General features: G+C 41.3%; 2 protein-coding genes across 2 annotated transcripts; both read left to right on the forward strand.

Annotated features, from left to right (window-relative positions):
- Positions 1-1,303: 1,303 nt before the first annotated feature.
- Positions 1,304-7,347, forward strand: LOC113019722 (P2Y purinoceptor 14-like). Its single transcript, XM_080294202.1, has 2 exons — positions 1,304-4,970; positions 5,276-7,347. Exons 1-2 carry the CDS (start codon positions 4,618-4,620, stop codon positions 5,922-5,924), a joined length of 1,002 nt encoding a protein of 333 aa, XP_080150328.1. The 5' UTR covers positions 1,304-4,617; the 3' UTR covers positions 5,925-7,347.
- A 1,064-nt stretch (positions 7,348-8,411) lies between these two features.
- LOC113019724 (P2Y purinoceptor 14-like) lies at positions 8,412-15,209 on the forward strand. The gene is made up of 4 exons (XM_026163545.2): positions 8,412-8,495; positions 12,662-12,776; positions 12,874-13,133; positions 13,294-15,209. Exons 2-4 carry the CDS (start codon positions 12,672-12,674, stop codon positions 13,889-13,891), a joined length of 963 nt encoding a protein of 320 aa, XP_026019330.2. The 5' UTR covers positions 8,412-8,495; positions 12,662-12,671; the 3' UTR covers positions 13,892-15,209.
- The last annotated feature ends 3,220 nt before the right edge of the window (positions 15,210-18,429 follow it).

Below are 18,429 nucleotides of genomic sequence, written 5' to 3' on the forward strand. Positions count from 1 at the left end.
CAACACCCAGCACGCCCCTGCGGGCGGTTTATCCTTCAAGCTCGGGTCCTCTACCAGAGGCCTGGGAGCTTGAGGGTCCTGCGCAGTATCTTAGCTGTTCCCAGGACTGCGCTCTTCTGGACAGAGATCTCCGATGTTATTCCCGGGATCTGCTGGAGCCACTCGCCTAGCTTGGGAGTCACCGCACCTAGTGCTCCGATTACCACGGGGACCACCGTTACCTTCACCCTCCACATCCTCTCGAGCTCTTCTCTGAGCCCTTGGTATTTCTCCAGCTTCTCGTGTTCCTTCTTCCTGATGTTGCTGTCATTCGGAACCGCTACATCGATCACTACGGCCGTCTTCTTCTGTTTGTCTACCACCACTATGTCCGGTTGGTTAGCCACCACCATTTTGTCCGACTGTATCTGGAAGTCCCACAGGATCTTAGCTCGGTCATTCTCCACCACCCTTGGGGGCATCTCCCATTTTGACCTCGGGACTTCCAGGTTATACTCGGCACAGATGTTCCTGTACACTACGCCGGCCACTTGGTTATGGCGTTCCATGTATGCCTTGCCTGCTAGCATCTTGCACCCTGCTGTTATGTGCTGGATTGTCTCTGGGGCATCTTTACACAGCCTGCACCTGGGGTCTTGCCTGGTGTGATAGACCCCAGCCTCTAAGGATCTTGTGCTCAGAGCTTGTTCTTGTGCTGCCATGATTAGTGCCTCTGTGCTGTCTTTCAGTCCAGCTTTGTCCAGCCACTGGTAGGATTTCTGGATATCAGCCACCTCCTCTATCTGCCGGTGGTACATACCGTGCAGGGGCCTGTCCTTCCATGATGGTTCCTCGTCTCCCTCCTCTTTCTTGGGTTTCTGCTGCCTGAGGTATTCACTGAGCACTCGGTCAGTTGGGGCCATCTTCCCAATGTATTCTTGGATGTACGTTGTCTCATCCTGGACTGTGGTGCTGACACTCACCAGTCCCCGGCCCCCTTCCTTCCGCTTAGCATACAGCCTCAGGGTGCTGGACTTGGGGTGAAACCCTCCATGCATGTTAAGGAGCTTTCTTGTCTTTATGTCAGTGGCTTCTATCTCCTTCTTTTGGCCAGCCTATTACCCCAGCAGGGTACCTGATCACAGGCAGGGCGTACGTGTTGATGGCCCGGATCTTGTTGTTACCATTCAGCTGACTCCTCAGGACTTGCCTGACCCTCTGCAGGTACTTGGTGGTTGCAGCTTTTCTAGCGACCTCTTCATGGTTCCCATTCACCTGCGGGATCCCCAGGTACTTGTAACTGTCCTCTATGTCTGCAATGTTGGCTTCTGGTAGTTCAATCCCCTCAGTTCTGACTACCTTCCCTCTCTTTGTTACCATCCAACTACACTTCTCCCATCCATGTACAGGAGGTGGCTGACAACTGCTCCGTTCCGTAGTCTGTATCCGTAGCCAGTCTTGTTAATGATCTCACTGAGGGGGTTCAGGCCTATGCAGAACAGCAGTGGGGACAGAGCATCTCCTTGGTAGATCCCGCACTTGATGGTGACTTGTGCTATGGGCTTGGAGTTGGCCTCTAGTGTTGTACGCCACATCCCCATTGAGTTCCTGATGAAGGCTCTTAGGGTCCCATTGATCTTGTACAATTCTAGGCATTCCAGTATCCAGCTGTGGGGCATTGAGTCATAGGCCTTCTTGTAATCAATCCAGGCAGTGCACAGGTTGGTCAGTCTGGTCTTGCAGTCTCGGCTGACTGTTCTGTCTACCAGTAGCTGGTGTTTTGCGTCTCTGGTATTCTTGCCAATCCCTTTCTGTGCCCCGCTCATGTATTGACCCATGTGCCTGTTCATCTTAGCCGATATGATGCCTGACAGGAGCTTCCATGTAGTACTGAGGCAGGTTATTGGTCGGTAGTTGGAGGAGACCGGTCCCTTCTTGGGGTCCTTGGGGATCAGGACTGTCCGACCTTCGGAGCGGTATAATATTTATTTTTGTTTTTCCTGCAGTATATAAAAATTGGTGTATTTCAAAAATAGAACTATGAAGACACTCAAAATAAATTTCCTGTGGTAGGAAACTATTTTGTGCAACTTTTTTGTATTTACAGTTTTGAGGGATAAGCCTCTTAAATTTCTCTAACTAGAAATATATGTTAAAAAAGCAAAAACGATTTTCAATTTTTTTGTAGTTTATTGCACTTTTTTGCAATTTATGTAATTACTATGCACTTAATGAATACATATTATTAAAATCTGGGCTATAACAGCTGTATTGATGTATAGCAACTTGAAATGCTCCCAAAAATGGCACCACACCATGTAAAAATATAATATAAGCTCTGGCGGACTTGGTTCTATGGTAGGTCTTAAAGGGTTAAGACTGCACTAAACTAGACAGAGATCTTGGATGTCATTCCTTTCATGTACTGGAGCCATCTACCCATTTGGGGGTCTCTGCCCTGAGTGCTCCAGGTCATCCATCTGCATCTTGAAGTCCCACATGATCTCAGCCTTATCATTCTCCACCTTTGGGGTATCCAATTTTCACCTCTCTGGTCTGTGTCCAGATCCACCAGTTCTGCTGGAAGTGATGTGTGAATGCATGGTGAGATCTGTCTATACAGTCCTCTGTCAGGCACAACTTCTATTAGAATTTGATGTAGTTTGAAAACACGGTCAATAAATAATTTAGCGGTGTGTGACACTGTGGGCAGTTTTTCTAGGGCTAGGAAGTGTCATTTGGTACTGCTTTTATTGTTCTATGAGAAAAGGCGGTTCAGCTCCCTCCAACCAGTGTCACCATTTGTCCAGCTCCAGCCTAACCTTGAGTAGTTCACAATCACCCCACATTCTAATTTTGTTCTTTGGGGGTTAACTGACAGGAGGATAATGCACAAGGTTGCAGCCTACCCAGTGTTTAGAGACTCAAAAAAAAAATCAGAATATAATTCAAGTGAACTAAAATCAAAATGTTCAAGAAGTAAACGGCCTGCATTTGTATAGCGCTTTTCTAGTCCCTAAGGACCCCAAAGCGCTTCACACTACATTCAGCCATTCACACACACATTCACACACTGGCGATGGCAAGCTACATTGTAGCCACAGCTGCCCTGGGGCGCACTGACAGAGGCGAGGCTGCTGGACACTGGCGCCACCGGGCCCTCTGACCACCACCAGGAGGCAAACACGGGGTTAGTATCCTGCCCAAGGATATTTGGCATGCAGCCAGGAAGCAGCCTGGGATCGAACCACCGACTTTTTGATTAGTGGCTGACCTGCTCTGCCACCTGAGCTACAGCCACCCCTTAACACATCATTAAATAAGTCCTGGAAGACTGCAAGTGCAATTGTGATCCAAAAAGCCATCACAAGATCTTCAAAATGTCCTAAACATGTGTTAAACACAGCCTTACATTCATCCTCCTCCCTGATATGGACCAAGTGTAAAATGTTTCAGAGGTCAAACACTGGAGAGGCTCCAGAGCAGATCTAATGAGTGGCAAAGGATACTTACTCTTCAGGTTACAGTAGTCAGTGCATGGCCTACATGTTTTTTTTTTCTTCTTGGCTGCAAAGGGCATGACACTGTGTTTTTTTTTTCTGTTTTAAATATGTTGCACTATTTTGCAGTGAAGGCAAACAGGAAATAAGTTAGCGGGCAGTATAGAAGTGTGATCACTGTTTGTTTCCTGATCTAAAGCAGTACTATAAAAGAACCCCTAACAGCTCAAGCAGTTATTCCTGCACACTGAAAACTGCAGAAATAAAGGTGAGTCTTGCTCGTTGTTCAACCTCAAGTTTTTTTGTACTTTTAGTGATTTCATGCTTAACTAAAAATATGATTTAACCAGCTCCTGACTCATGAGAAGAGAAGCAGTGTATAATCCTTCTGTACTGCCATCTCAATGCCAACGTTGGCTTCTGACTGTGTTCCAAATGGGAAACCTGTAACACTATAACAAATTTGTCATTGACAAAGGCCCAAGTAATGCTAACTGACCTGAAAATCAACCTTACACTCATTTGTAGCATTCATTATGAACACACCATTGTACGTAGCATTGTATATTCAATAATGTAATATATTCAGGAATTTCTTCTCTGCACGTGGATATTTCTTCATAAATTGTGCACCAATCCCATGTCACAAGTTCTTGATAAGGATTATATCCAGTTAAATGCTGGTATAGAAAACAGCTTATAATGTTCAGAGTAATGGGTCAGTTAAGAGTCAGTGTTGGATTGCATATGTAGGCTAAAGATGAGAGATGACATCTAACAGTGGTTTCTGTACTTGCATGTTAAGCTTTCAACTTTGTCTTCAAAGCTGCAAGACTGTAGGGGAAAGCAACCTGAGACAACTGTACACTGAATAGAATTAAACTTTCAGTAAACTCCTCCAGAAAGTAGCATGCATAAAGAGAGCTTTACTGAATCTTAAAGGCAACATTTAAAACTGGACCTTGATTAACACTAAGAGACTATGAAAGAGGGATCTCTGAAGGCAGATTTATTTTTCAGCTTTGGGAAAAATGAGTGACTTAAAAAATATGACTTCAACTTTGAGCCAGACGTGTGATGTTGTCGCCACATCAGTCAACTCTTTCTTTATGCTGGTCTACAGTCTGGTGTTTCTGGTATGTTTCAAATCTTCAGATTATGTTCTGTCAGAAATTTTATTAAAGATCGCTGTGCATGCACTAAACTCCTGCCTTCTTCATCTCTGTCCTTTCAGGTGGGTTTACCCCTCAATGGCTTCATCATGAAATTTTACTTTTGTCGTCAGCAGCAGACATTGAGCAGCTTGATGGTCTACATGAAGAACCTGACAGCTGCTGACTTCCTGCTTTGCCTCTCCCTGCCACTGCGAATCACTTTCTATGCCAGCAAGTCTACTATTGTTCAGCAGCTCTACTGTAGTTTTGGAGCTTCTGCCCTGCTCCTCAACATGTATGCCAGCATCCTGTTCATGGGACACATTGCTGTTAACAGGTAAGTACAATCCCTGTTTCCCTGATCCAAGCATAGACATCTCTTTGTAACTTTCCAAAAGTTGATCCTGTTCGTCTGGACGTAGCGTTTTGTCTCTGGAGACTGAAGAAGTCGCTTGGATGAGTCACAAACGTTTCTCCCACAAAACGCTACGTCCAGATGAACAGAATCAACTTTTGGAGATTTACTTACCTGGACGATTGCAGGCATTTTAACCATCTTTGTAACTCAGTTATGTCTTCTGCAGATTCTCTTCCACTGTGACTGATCAGTGAAATTGCATACTGCCTCTTTTCTCTCTTCAGGTATCTGAAGATTGTTCACCCTTCAGGAACTCACATTCTGCAGTCAGTGCGAGCTGCCCACATCATCTCCATGGTCACCTGGGTTTGTCTCCTGGCTCCAGCAGTTATTTACACCATCTTGTTTTTCATCACCCAGAAGCCTCTGAACTCTATCCCGAGCTGCTGTGATCCATTCATTAGTGCATCAATTAGCTTGTTCTTCACAATCATCCACACTTTATCCACCATCATCTTCCTCGTGGTCTTCATATCCATGGTCTTCTTCTACTACAGCACCTCCCGCAGGGTGTTGCAGGCACAGCAGACACAGCTGGCCTCCTCTGGCTCCGAGAAGCTTGTGAAGTCTCGCAGGAACATGTTAGTGCTGGTCAGCATCTTCTGTGTTTGTTTCGTCCCCTATCACCTAGTTCGGCTTCCCTCAACGTTTTTGACAAGCAATCGCTCTGTTGTTTCAGTCTTGAACTATATAATGGAGATGACCACGATGGTGGCAGTTTTCAATATCTGTCTGGACCCTGTTGTTTACTTTTTCCTCAGTAAGACTTTTCAGTCCCAGGTGAGGATGGTGTCCTGGAGAGGCAACATTCAACAAGTGAAAGAGCAGGAAGGAGCAGCTGGACATTGCTACAGCTGTGAGTTAAGCCAGTAAGCTGTTGCTTTGATTCTGACAGCGTGTCATAGATCCAAGTCCTCGTGAACCACAGGAGCTTCTGCTAAGCTAAAAAATCAACACAAGCCTGAACTCAACACAACACATGGACAGCGTGAATGTCAGCACTGTTTCATACAGAAAAATATGTGAAAACTGAATTTCTGTGTGTCTTACAAGGCATTTGAGATATCAACCTTTCAGCATTGATTTGTGTTAAGATGTCTTAACTGCTGATGCTTATAAAGGAAAAAGATTTTAACTGTTTTGCTACCCTACTGACTGATTTCACGTTTTTGGTCTGAAGTATAGGAAATGCATTTAATGAAGACGTGTGATGACGTGTACAAATGTGACTCTTGTGTTGACATTTCCCTTTTGACTGGCGAAGCAACAATGTGACAAGCTGTACGGCACTATTTTGGTAAAACAGGACCTTGGTGTAAAGGCTCATATAGATGTAATTCATAAGTCATGTCCGTAAACTTAACAAAAAGCAACGATTCTCTTCTGATCCTGTTTGAATTACGGAGAATTCAGAGAAGAAAAGAAATTCACATTTGTACACGCAGTTCTTATTTTGTAAACTCCTCAAACATGCATGTTTTACAATCATTTCACCTTGAAAGTGGAAGAGTTCAAAGAAATCATTAAAAACCTAAAATTACCACGACATTCTTGTATAAAAAGTTTAGGCAATACCTATAAACCACCTTTGTAGTGGTTTTTCTAACCCTCAACCTTCCTGTCAGTCAGATTGAAAATGTAACTTGACTATGAAGAGTTTAGTTTAGTTCGATCAAGAAAACTTTGAGTCTTTTTCTTTTGTTTTATGTTTTGTATGTTTGCAGGTTGCTATGTTGTATGACAAGCATGTGAAACCACAACAGTTATTTCCTCTCTTTTTTTTTTACTCTATGTGCAAAGCTATAGTGAGATTTTTTTCACCACAGTGCTGAACATAGCATACTATCGCATACTGTGACAAAGTGTGGGTCTGTTTTGTACTTTGAGTCACTGTGTATTCATTTACACCTAAACTCACAGCACTGCTCTGTGCTTTAGTTTTTTAGAAAACAAAAACCCCATAAATCCTGTTTTTCATTGATGTTGAACATTACACTTTAGTATAACACCTGGGAGAATAACCACACTGATCATTTTACTGGAGCCAAAAGAATTTGGACTATTTTAATTCTCAGTCGTGAACTGCAGGATCCCCTGCATTTGAACCCAACATTCATTACTTTATGAGTTTATCGAGTGTTTGGCGCTCTCACTTAGAGTTGGCTCTCTCTGTGGTATTGTATCACATCCTTTTCCTGTTAAAGTGCACCCCGCTGTTTTGCCTAGCTTATCTCTGTACCTGTTTATTTAAAACCTTTAGAATAAGACTCTTTTCATATTGTAATCTCCATGTGCTATATTCAAAGCACACTCTCCTAGCGAGGCACCTGTACCAGTAGCTTTTCCCAGCAAAAACCAGGCCGACTGGGTGACAGTGAGAAGGAGCTGTAGTCTTAAATAGAAGCCCCCAGTACGCCACCAACATGTTCACATTTCACATCATTTTCTGGCACTCTGTGACACACACACCAAAGAAAAAACTATTCTTATTGCCAGTTCCGTTTTGACAAACCTGAAGTGAGAAACACAAGCAGCCAATTACCAGGGGCCAGCGCACACGGCACTGAATGGAAACCTGAAACTGCAAATAAATGTAAACTTCACAAAATAATAATTCACTTCGGCAGTAATGACACTTGCCAAAACAAAGGTGAACTGTAGTTTTCTCTGGTCCCCTCCCCAATCGGACCAGAAGTGACATTTTTAGCTGGCTTTCTGAGTGAGCTGGTGTGGTCTTTATAGATAACAAAAGTTTGGGGAAGTTTGTGGGTGAAACCTGTGAATATTCAGAGATGGAACCAGGAGCAAAGTTGCAGTTTCTCTTCCTCTATCATCCCAGGAAAACACTATCCTAGAGAAACTGCAGGTGGTGCTGTTGCAGAAGCGATATGAGGATCAACCTAAAGATGATGGTGTGGCTGGCATAGATGATTTTGATGAACAGGCTGACTAATGCACTTAAAACTCAAAGGGGACTAGGGGAAAAATCTTTAAAACCATAATAGCCTCAGACCTCAAAGATGCCTCCCCCCCCCCTCCCTTCTTTTTTAACTTTAGATCACAGTCAGATTTTCAAATGAAGAACCTGAGATCAACTCGAACCATGGACGTGGAAGTGCTTTGCTTTGTTGCTGATGATAGATTTTCTGCTCGTGGATTGTTCTTGTAAGATAATGTGAGATCATCTAAGAAAAAACTGCAGACAGGTGAAGTAAGTATTATATATAAACAACCTGTTGACCACATCTAAAAATGACATCAGGGTTTTCTGTGGTGGAAATGTGTTGAGACAGTCTAGCAGTGACGTCAAACAGAAAATAAGTACAAGTGCAGGTTAGCGGTGTGGTCTTTGTGTGTTTCCTGATCTTTAACAATACAGTTAAATTGAGAAGGCATAACAACTCAAGCAGCCTCTTCTGCTCACCGAAGTCTGCGAAAACACATGTGAGTCTTGCTGTTTTTTTTATGAAACATACTCTGAAATCATATATATTTTTATACATACCTATGCAGGAGTGTTTATATACTGGAATTACAATGTTAAGCAAGTGACCCACATAGTTAAATTGTTTATGACCCATATACTTAGGTGCATCACTGGTGATGTGCAGCGGTTGCTTTAGCCTACTATTTTAGACTATGGCAGTTTTATGGGTTATGCTGACAGGTTTGTCTCTTACAGTTGGTAGAGTTTGGCTGATTTGATGCATCTGGTTTGGGTTTGTGTGTCCTCGTCTTAATCTTTTTTTGTCTTTGTTAGTTTTTGACGCACATGTGCTTAAAGCTTTTCACCCAGGTTTGCTTTGTCTTGTTCTTCTGTGATGTTATGTTTTGCTCTACATATGGCTCTGTTCAGTAAGCTCTGTTTCAAGAACTCTGCTCTGTTCCAGAGGATCTTTTTGAGTGGTTTGATTTTAATTGGATTTAAAAAGCTGAATCCACAAATGATGTGCTGGATAAAGTTCATCATATTTGTCTTAAAATTGTGACCTGACACTCATCCTTAAATCTTTTGTACTTCTGTTGAATTCCTGCTTAACTTTACTCCTGTAATGGGAAAGACAGACAGCTGCCTCAGCACTACAGCTGGTTTCTGCCAGGCCCAAGGCATCTTGCTGCCAAGAGTGCTGACAATCTTACAGTCATATGTGGAGTTCATTATGAAAAATCTGTGATTAGCATATAATTATATTCACATTGAATAATGATATATTCAGTAATTTTTCTGCTGCACACCAGTGTTTCTTCCAAAAAATGCATATAGAGTGGTCTGAGCCCAGACTTCTCAACCTCAAAGCTCTGATTACCTGTTCTGATCAAATTGTGCAAACAACAATGGAGGTGGAATATTAAGAAATGCGTGAACACAGTAAATCTAAAATTATCATCTGAAAACTTATTATTTGGCGCCATCGACAAGTTTCATCTTCTTGGCAAGAAAAGTACAGGATTGGAGATACCAATGACATATTCCATACCCATTATATTTTTGACCATTAACATAAATATCTGGTTGCAACATTTGTTTACATTTTCGAATAAATATACTCAGTGGAAGGCATGTAGATCTGCACCAATGCAAAACAAACACAGACTGTGAATTAATCTCATGTTACAGGTTTGATAAGAAGAAAAACAATTACTGTCCCCAGAAAGTTGGGTACATGTCAGTAATTGACTGTACAGGTGTGTTACACAGAATGCACCGTAAGACAAATGTTTTGAATGGAATTGAATTGTCAGAAAATACAAGTATCTGCCTTAAAGAGGGATGTTGCCACGGACAGGTGCAGACCATGGAGTAGCAGTGAGGAGGACCCAAAACACTATACATGGAACAATATACAGAAATACATCACGCTTACGATGAACACTGGATTTATTTATAGTGAGTGGAAAAAAACACAACTATATAGAAATCCCAGCACCGTGGCCCCACCCATATGGAAAAGATATATATAAATCTTATAAAGTTTGTATCTGTCTTGTGGAAACTTGTATGAAAAGCATATAAGAGTGAAAACAGATATAAGATCCCTTGAAAAATTATATAATGCAACTTGTATGTTTTGGATACTTACTAAAACAATATATGAAGGTAGGGAGAAAGTGGCCACTTTCATGAGTAAATCATGTAAGCCTTATATGATTTACTCATGAAAGTGGCCACTTTCATGAGTAATCACATATAAGTTTTTACTATTTCTTTTCCATATGGGCAGTGGCAATTCTCATTGATTCCCACACAGTGGACATGTCCATGAAAGGTGAAAAAGTAACATCTCCAAAAACACCCTCCGCTCCCCAATTCCTGGTAACACACAAACATACTCAGCTTAGCAGGATCAGCTATAATCACGACAGTGTTCTTGGTCCACAGTTATACTAACAAGTTTTGCGTTAAGGATCTAGTGCCGACTAGAGCTCAGCCACCCTCTTAAATAGGGCGCTCTTGACGAGGCCATCAGCTACAGCTGGTGATGGCTGATGAGCGGCAGGTGTGGAAGTCTCCAGTGTAGGAACACATCTGAGAGCGCAAACGTACATAAACACACACAGGGAGACGGAGGAAGAAGCGAGAGGATACAACCAAAACACTACACATGGAACAATGAACAGAAATACATGAGCCCTGGATCCCTAGACCCAGGCCATGACAGACGTAGTGGATCTCAATGCAAAATATTTATAATTTGTTTAAATTTGATTTGACATAACAAACTAAGAGTCTACCAAGGTCGATCCTTCTGAGTATTTATGTCTCCCAAACCATCAATGTGTCTTTTAGACCCCATCCTACAAGACTGTTCAAGAAAGTACTACGATTAATTAATGTTTCAATCTGATCAACCTATCTCTGTTAATTATTTAATCTCCACAGGCCATCAGTAGTTTAACCGCAATCACTTTACCTAGCTGTTACAGCTAATTATAGGCCAATCTCCAACCTTCCTTTCATATCAAAAATCCTTGAAAGAATAGTTGTCAAACAGCTAACAGATCATCTGGTGAGGAATGGTTTATTTGAAGAGTTTCAGTCAGGTTTCAGAGCTCGTCACAGCACAGAAACAGCTTTAGTGAAGGTTACAAATGATCTTCTTATGGCCTCTGACAGTGGACTCATCTCTGTGCTTGTCCTGCTAGACCTCAGTGCAGCATTCGATACTGTCGACCATAATATCCTATTAGAGCGATTAGAACATGCTGTAGGTATTACAGGTACTGCACTGCAGTGGTTTGTATCACATCTATCTAAAAGACTCCAATTTGTGCATGTAAATGGAGAGTCCTCTTCACACACTGAGGTTAATTATGGAGTTCCACAGGGTTCAGTGCTAGGACCAATTCAGTTTACACTATACATGCTTCCCTTAGGCAGCATCATTAGAAGACATAGCATACATTTTCACTGCTATGCAGATGACACCCAGCTCTATCTGTCCATGAAGCCAGATAACACACACCAATTAGTTAAACTGCAGGAATGTCTTAAAGACATAAAGACCTGGATGGCCACTAACTTTCTGCTTCTTAATTCAGATAAAACTGAGGTTATTGTACTCGGCCCTGAAAAGCCTAGAAATATGGTATCTAACCAGATTCTTACTCTGGATGGCATTACCTTGGCCTCCAGTAACACTGTGAGGAACCTTGGAGTCATTTTTGACCAAGATATGTCCTTCAATGCTAATATTACAGAAATATGTACGGCTGCTTTCTTCAAGTTTTGCAGTATGTCCAAAATTAGAAATATCCTGTCTCAGAGTGATGTGAAAAAACTAGTAAATGCATTACTTCTAGGCTGGACTACTGTAATTGGTTATTATCAGGTTGTCTGAAAAACGCAGTTTTGATAAAGTGGTATAGTTTGCATTGGCTCAGGTAAACCTGACCCCTCTTTTAGTTACACTACAATGAGTGTAGGCTGCTGGGGGATTCCCTTGGTGCACCTAGTGTTTCTTCTTTAGTCATCTTTTTCAGTTAATATGTGTTCACACACCTTTCTGCATTTAATCATTAGTTATTGTTAATCTCTGGCTCTTTTTAACCACATTTCTTTGTCCTGTCTTCATCTGCACACCTGCAACCGGTCACAGCAGATAGTCGCCCCTCAGAGATCCTGGTTCTATTAGACGTTTATTCCTGTCACTGTCTCCAAAGCGCTTCCTAACAGGGGTCATATGGTTGTTGGAGTTTTCTGTTTTCTTTGTATTATTTACCTTACAATATGAACTCCCTTGAGGCAGCTGTTGTTGTGATTTCCTATAATCCTATAATTCCTATAATTTATAATCCTTATCTTTATAATCTCTTCTGCTATTTGCACATTCTTTACTGTAAATTCCTAAGTTAATTTGTAAATTTTTGTAGTAAATTGTAAATATTGTAAAACTTTTCTTCTGTCATTTAATGGTCGGGCATTGTACAGCTACAAGCATTTCACCCCCATGTCATACTGTGTATGGTTGTGTGTGTGTGACAAATAAAATTTGAATTTGAATTTGAATTTGAATTTGATTTGGTACTATAAAAATACATTGGATTGAACTGAATCTTTTTCAAGATGAAACTTGCATTTATATGCAATGTATTTATTATCTATTTTTCAGCTCCACAAACATGGATGGCCCCAACAATTTGACTTCCATTATGAACAAGACCTGTGATCCAGTTGTCCCATCAGTTAACCCTTTCTTTATGCTGGTCTACAGTCTAGTGTTTGTGGTAAATTTTCAGTTTCAATTTTTTTTAGAAATTGGTATAAGGTTCTCTGTGCATCTACCAAAGTCCTGTCATTTCCATTTTCTCTGTGTCATTTCAGGTGGGTTTACTCCTTAATGGTTTCATCATGAAGTTTTACTGTTGTCGAGTTCGGCAGCAGGCATCAAGCAGCTTGATGGTCTACATGAAGAACCTGACAGCTGCTGACTTCCTGCTCTGCCTCTCTCTGCCACTCCGCATCACCCACTATGCTAGCAGCTCTCTCATCATTCAGCAGCTGTACTGCACAGTTGGAGCTTATGCCCTGTTCCTCAACATGTACGCCAGCATCCTATTCATGGGGTACATTGCTACCAACAGGTAAGGAACCTTTACTAATTTCAGACAGTATTTCTTGTCATCATTGTTAATTTCAAAGCCCAGACATCTCTCTAGAAGTCAATAATGTCTTCGGAAGATTTGGCACCACTGTGACTGATTAGTGAATTTTTCTACACCTTTCTTTCTATTCTCTCTCCAGGTATCTGAAGATAGTCCATCCTTCAAAAACTCACATTCTACAGAGAGTACGAACTGCCCACATCATCTCTGTGGTCACTTGGGTTTGTCTCATTATTCCAGCAGTCACCAGCAACAGCCTGTTTTTCATCACCCAGAAACACCTGAACGTCACCCCGAGACGCTGTCGTCCCCTGTTTAGTTCATTGGTCAGGCTGGTCCAAAAAATCGTCCATATCTTCTCTGTTATCATCTTCCTCTTAGTCTTCATATCCCTGGTCTTCTTCTATAACGGCATCTCCCGCAGGGTGTTGCAGGCACAGCAGACACAGCTGGCCTCCTCTGGCTCTGAGAAGCTGGTGAAGTCTCGCAGGAACATGTTGCTACTTGTCAGCATCTTCTGTGTGTGTTTTGTCCCCTATCACCTGTTTCGACTCCCCTATATTTTTCTGTCGGGAAACTGCTCTGCTGTTAAGGTGTTGTACTACCTGAAGGAGGCGGCCACCATAGTGTCAGTTTTCAACGTCTGCCTGGACCCTGTTGTTTACTTTTTCCTCTGTAAGACTTTTCAGGCCCAGGTGAATCGGAGTATGGCCTCCATAAGAGTCAACGTTCAATAAGCAAATGAGGAGAGGCCAGTCCACTGGCTGTCACAAGAGTGACAGCATAAAGGAGGAGCTGGAGCTTTTCGAGAGTGAGATGAGACCAGTCAAACCAGTATCATGTATGCCAAGCCCTTACATACTAGAGAACTTTCTGTGGCGCTGAGAGATCAATGCAGAACAAATCAGCCCAAACACACTCCCACACAGAGAGCATCAGTTTATGTTGCCAACTTTCAGCTATTAGTCTGTGTCAGTTTTAGCAAACAGAAACGGAACCAGTCTGTGGTTAAATTTCTACAAACAATATCCAATGTGTGAAATCCGAATTTCAGTGTTTATGAACAAAAATATTTTAACATTTATATATAAAAACTGAAGTGAAAATTACTGCTGAAAATTTCGTCCGCAGCAATTTTTATGATTCATGACGAGAAGCAAAACATAGGCAATGCCTCAAGAAGAAGAAAATATAAGGTTTCCAGCCTGTTTTGCTACTTTAATAATTTTTCATTTCTTATTTCGAAGTTTTGTTCTTTCGAGTAGAAAATAGTTTAAATCAAGACAAAACAAGTGTTCCTCTGCAACTAGGAGTCATAGCTCTACATTACTAGAGGGGGTCCACACAGGAATCCTTGGAGAGCAAGCAAAAGACTTCACCTGTGCCTTCAACACATTATAATACACATTTATGCAGGTCATGTTTAAATAGCAGTAGTATAAAATGCCCTTTCATACTGAGGGACACTCAGTTCCTGGTTAACAACTGAACCTTCTCCAAGATCTTCCCATATGGCGTGCAGTAAATGCAGTCTGAGTGCTCATGGCTTGCCCATCGTCAATCATGTCGGCCAGCCAACAGCTGTAACCGCTTTTTTTCTTCCTCGATAAGGCAGGTTCAAGCCAGCTCTGACCAGGCAGAACTCTGTTGTCATGGTTCCTGTTTAATGTTATTGCTTGTCTAAATGAGTTGACTTATCAATTCATCTCTAAGAAGTTTTGAAGGATCCAATAAATGATCTAATGGTAGTGACCTATACCTTTAACAGATTGCAAAGCATTCTGGGTGAGCATGTTGAACAACAGAGACCAACACTGAGCTCTTTCTATAGTTATAAACCACAAAGTTTCAAAGTAACCGAACCGATTTACTGCACACATGGCTTAGCTTTTAACCTTTCTTCTTTCCACCTCACGCTAACACGTAGCTCAAACTATCTTTACTTCTGATTTGTCTTCTTTCAAATGTTTCGATGCTATAGTTCTTAAATCAATAAGTCGTTACCCTTCAGTTGTTCTGTGTTTTAAGAACAGTAAAGTGAGTCAGTTTCTTTGACGTGGACTGTTTTTTCAGCCTGCAGTTTGCCTGTGTAACAGATACTAACTCTAGCTCTGTGGTTGTTCAGTTTCCTGTTTCGAATCAAAACTTAGCTGCTCACATTTTACTGCAGGGTAAACTGTGTGGGTGTAGGTAAAATGTCCTATAAATGTCCTACACACACACCTACACACATTTCTACATTTTAAAGTAAACTAAATATATTCTATAACTTAAATACAGTTGGTACATTGCAATAAACCAACATGTATGAAAATCACATGTCAGCTTTAATTCTGTATAGACCGTAGAGTCCACAGATATACATGCACTGGAAGGCAATATGGCTGCTGCAACAGAAGCAGTTACCAGTGCCAGTCCCTCTTCCCTCTTTAATGGTTTTATTTCAACCCTCAACACAGCCTGCTTCCTTTCAGCCAGACTCATAGTTCGAAGTGAAAGATGAACTGATAAAATCTTTATTAAGGTATTCAGTAATCATAACTGGGTGTTCAATGTATTTAAAGAGTCATTTAGAAAACTTTACCTGCTCTTTATCAGTTGAATTGACAGGACAACATTGGAGCTTGCATGAAGTTCAGATTTACAGCAAACATGAATGCACCAAAAATGAATGAACACTTGTGTGATCTTTGATGTTTTGTGTGTTTGTATGTTGCACTTCTTCCTGCACCGAGGGAATCACTTGATAAAACCTGTTACTGTGGATCATATTTAAGCCTCTTTGTGGCATTGCTCCACCAAATGATCATGCTACTTCACCAAATGTATAGATCTGTATTGTGAGCAACATGTGAGCTGAAACGAAATAATGTTCAGGGTTTATGCTCATATTTTAAGATTTACGATACATGTTAACAACTCATAAATTGTTAACAATCAGGAAGTGGTTTCAAAGTCTGAGACTGGGGTCAGACTCATTTTACATGGCGGGCCACATATAACCACATAAATATCTATGGTAGAAAGTGAAAAACAGAATTTCTTGTGGAATTTTTTCAACACCAAACACAACTGTAGACTTGGTCTCAAAGCATACTGAGAGACAGAGCTGTGCAGGAAGTGAGATTTTATCTTGGTGAAAGTAAAATTCATGATGTTTTTCAAATGTGGAGCCCAATTTTGATCTTCTGTTTCTGTTAGTTCAGGGAATTTTGGTCAGACAGTGATAAAAGGTTTGGGTAGTTTGACAGCATGTCCATGTACGTCTATCATGTCCATCTTTTTTCAGAGTCTGTGTACCTGCTCTTTAATCGTTTGCTGTTTTGGCTTTTTGGTGGTTCTTGATTCTGACGTTTCTGTGGATAACACGTGTCTATATTTAAATAACAGATCAGTGATACATCCTGTTAAACTAGATGTTCTTCCTCTCACCCCCAAAAGGTTCAACAATTCATAACTTTATAGATTCTGCTCTCAGCTTTGTCTCTAGTATCACTGAAATGCAGCCAGATGCTCATTTTATGTTTCCACTCGTTTCTTCACTTTTTTCCGACGTCCCACTCTGTCTTTGCATGTGATTGGCTGCATGGTGCGCCCATCAACATAAAGCCCCGCCCCTGCCTGCATGGATTCTCAGCAGGGCTGGAGATTCAGCTCCTACATACCTAATGACTGACATTTAAATTATCACAAAACAAAACAAGAGACGTACATATGTTACTTTTGAAAACAAAAGTCTGTGACTGTGGGTCAGCCGGATTGCCCGACACTCAAACACCCACCTGTTCCTCGGGTTTACTTCCTGAAAACCTCTGAAACGTCTGCTCATCTTTCCGGGTTTACAGAGCAGCACCAGCTATGAGAGCACAGAGAAAACCCAACACAGACCTCTAGCATGACCGGATTGGACTGCATGAACTGCGCTTCAGTAAAACAAAGAAAAGACAGGTGGCGTGAGCTGAGCCGTCACAAGTGCAGCTCAGTGACGTGATATTAGTGACACAACCACAGACTTTGCTGAGACTCTCTTCTTTGATATCAGTTACCACACTAAACACTTCCTGCTGGATCTCTTTCAGATTAAAAGGTTATTTGAAATGAGGTGACTGCAATACTTTTAATGTGAAATTAAGAGAGGAAGTGCTGCGTTTTATTCTTTGCACTCTGACATTGTGCAAGAGCGGATGTGGTTTTTCCTGTAATAAATTAGTAAAATATTATTTTAAATGGGTAAAAAATATTAGTGCATATATGAAACAGTATCATCGTGTTACCGTTTAGAAATGTACTCTTCAAATAAAAAAATACTGAATTTGTTCTCTTTGTGTCGTGTTCAGTTGAATGTTGGTTTAAATGTTTTACACATCACTGAAACTTCGTTAAATTTACATTTTGTTTCATACATTTATTATTTAGTGTACACCAAGTAGGAAAGGAGTTACATGTTTACATTACCCACTAATGTAAACTGTTTCCAGATCTGTTCTCTCTTTTCAAAAAAGAAGCCCTAGTTTTGGTTCAGTCCTTTGCTTTTCTTCTTGTTTGCATGTTTATTTCAGGACTTTTACAATACATTTTAAAAGTTGCCAAGTCATTTTTTTTTCAAACCTGATAGTTCTGACCTGATAAGGTGCTGTATTTCATTTAAGATTAAGCAGAAAATGTCAGGATAGGCTTTTATTTGTAGGCCTTCTTTTTGATATCAAAATCTGACAGTGACATCAAAAGCACTGTGGTGATTTGCTGCCACCTGCTGCCTGCTTCCTGTCACTGCTCAGATTGTCCCTCTCCCAGAGGAAACTGTGGAGCTACATCAGAAAACTAACTGTATGATATGGCCGTGATCCATGATGAGTCTTGGGTGGGCTGGCTCAGTAGTGTATATGGGGATTGTTGAGTGAAGACAAAGTCCTTCAGCCAGGTCAAGTCAGCATACTGGGGCAAACTGCAGATCCTTTGCCTGAATTCCTTCTACCTCTCGGAAAAAGGAAAAATCCACCACCCACGGAGCTGATTCTGAAACTCCTCAAAATTTACAAAACAAAATCTGCTGGGTCCACTCTAGTCGGAGTCTGCTGTCCGGATCATGGATCCGGACAGCAGACTCCGACAGCAGACTCCATCAAAAAAACACCAAAACGTAACAAATAACGTAAACTGGGAAATAAAATAAAAAAGACACGTGACATACGTAACAGGAAATAAGTGCTGGTTAGCGGTGTGGCCATCATTTCCTGATCTACAGCAGCACTGTTACACCAAGAGCACAAAACAA

This window comes from Astatotilapia calliptera, chromosome 3 (assembly GCF_964374335.1).
Source record: "Astatotilapia calliptera chromosome 3, fAstCal68.1, whole genome shotgun sequence".
Lineage (NCBI taxonomy): Eukaryota > Metazoa > Chordata > Actinopteri > Cichliformes > Cichlidae > Astatotilapia > Astatotilapia calliptera.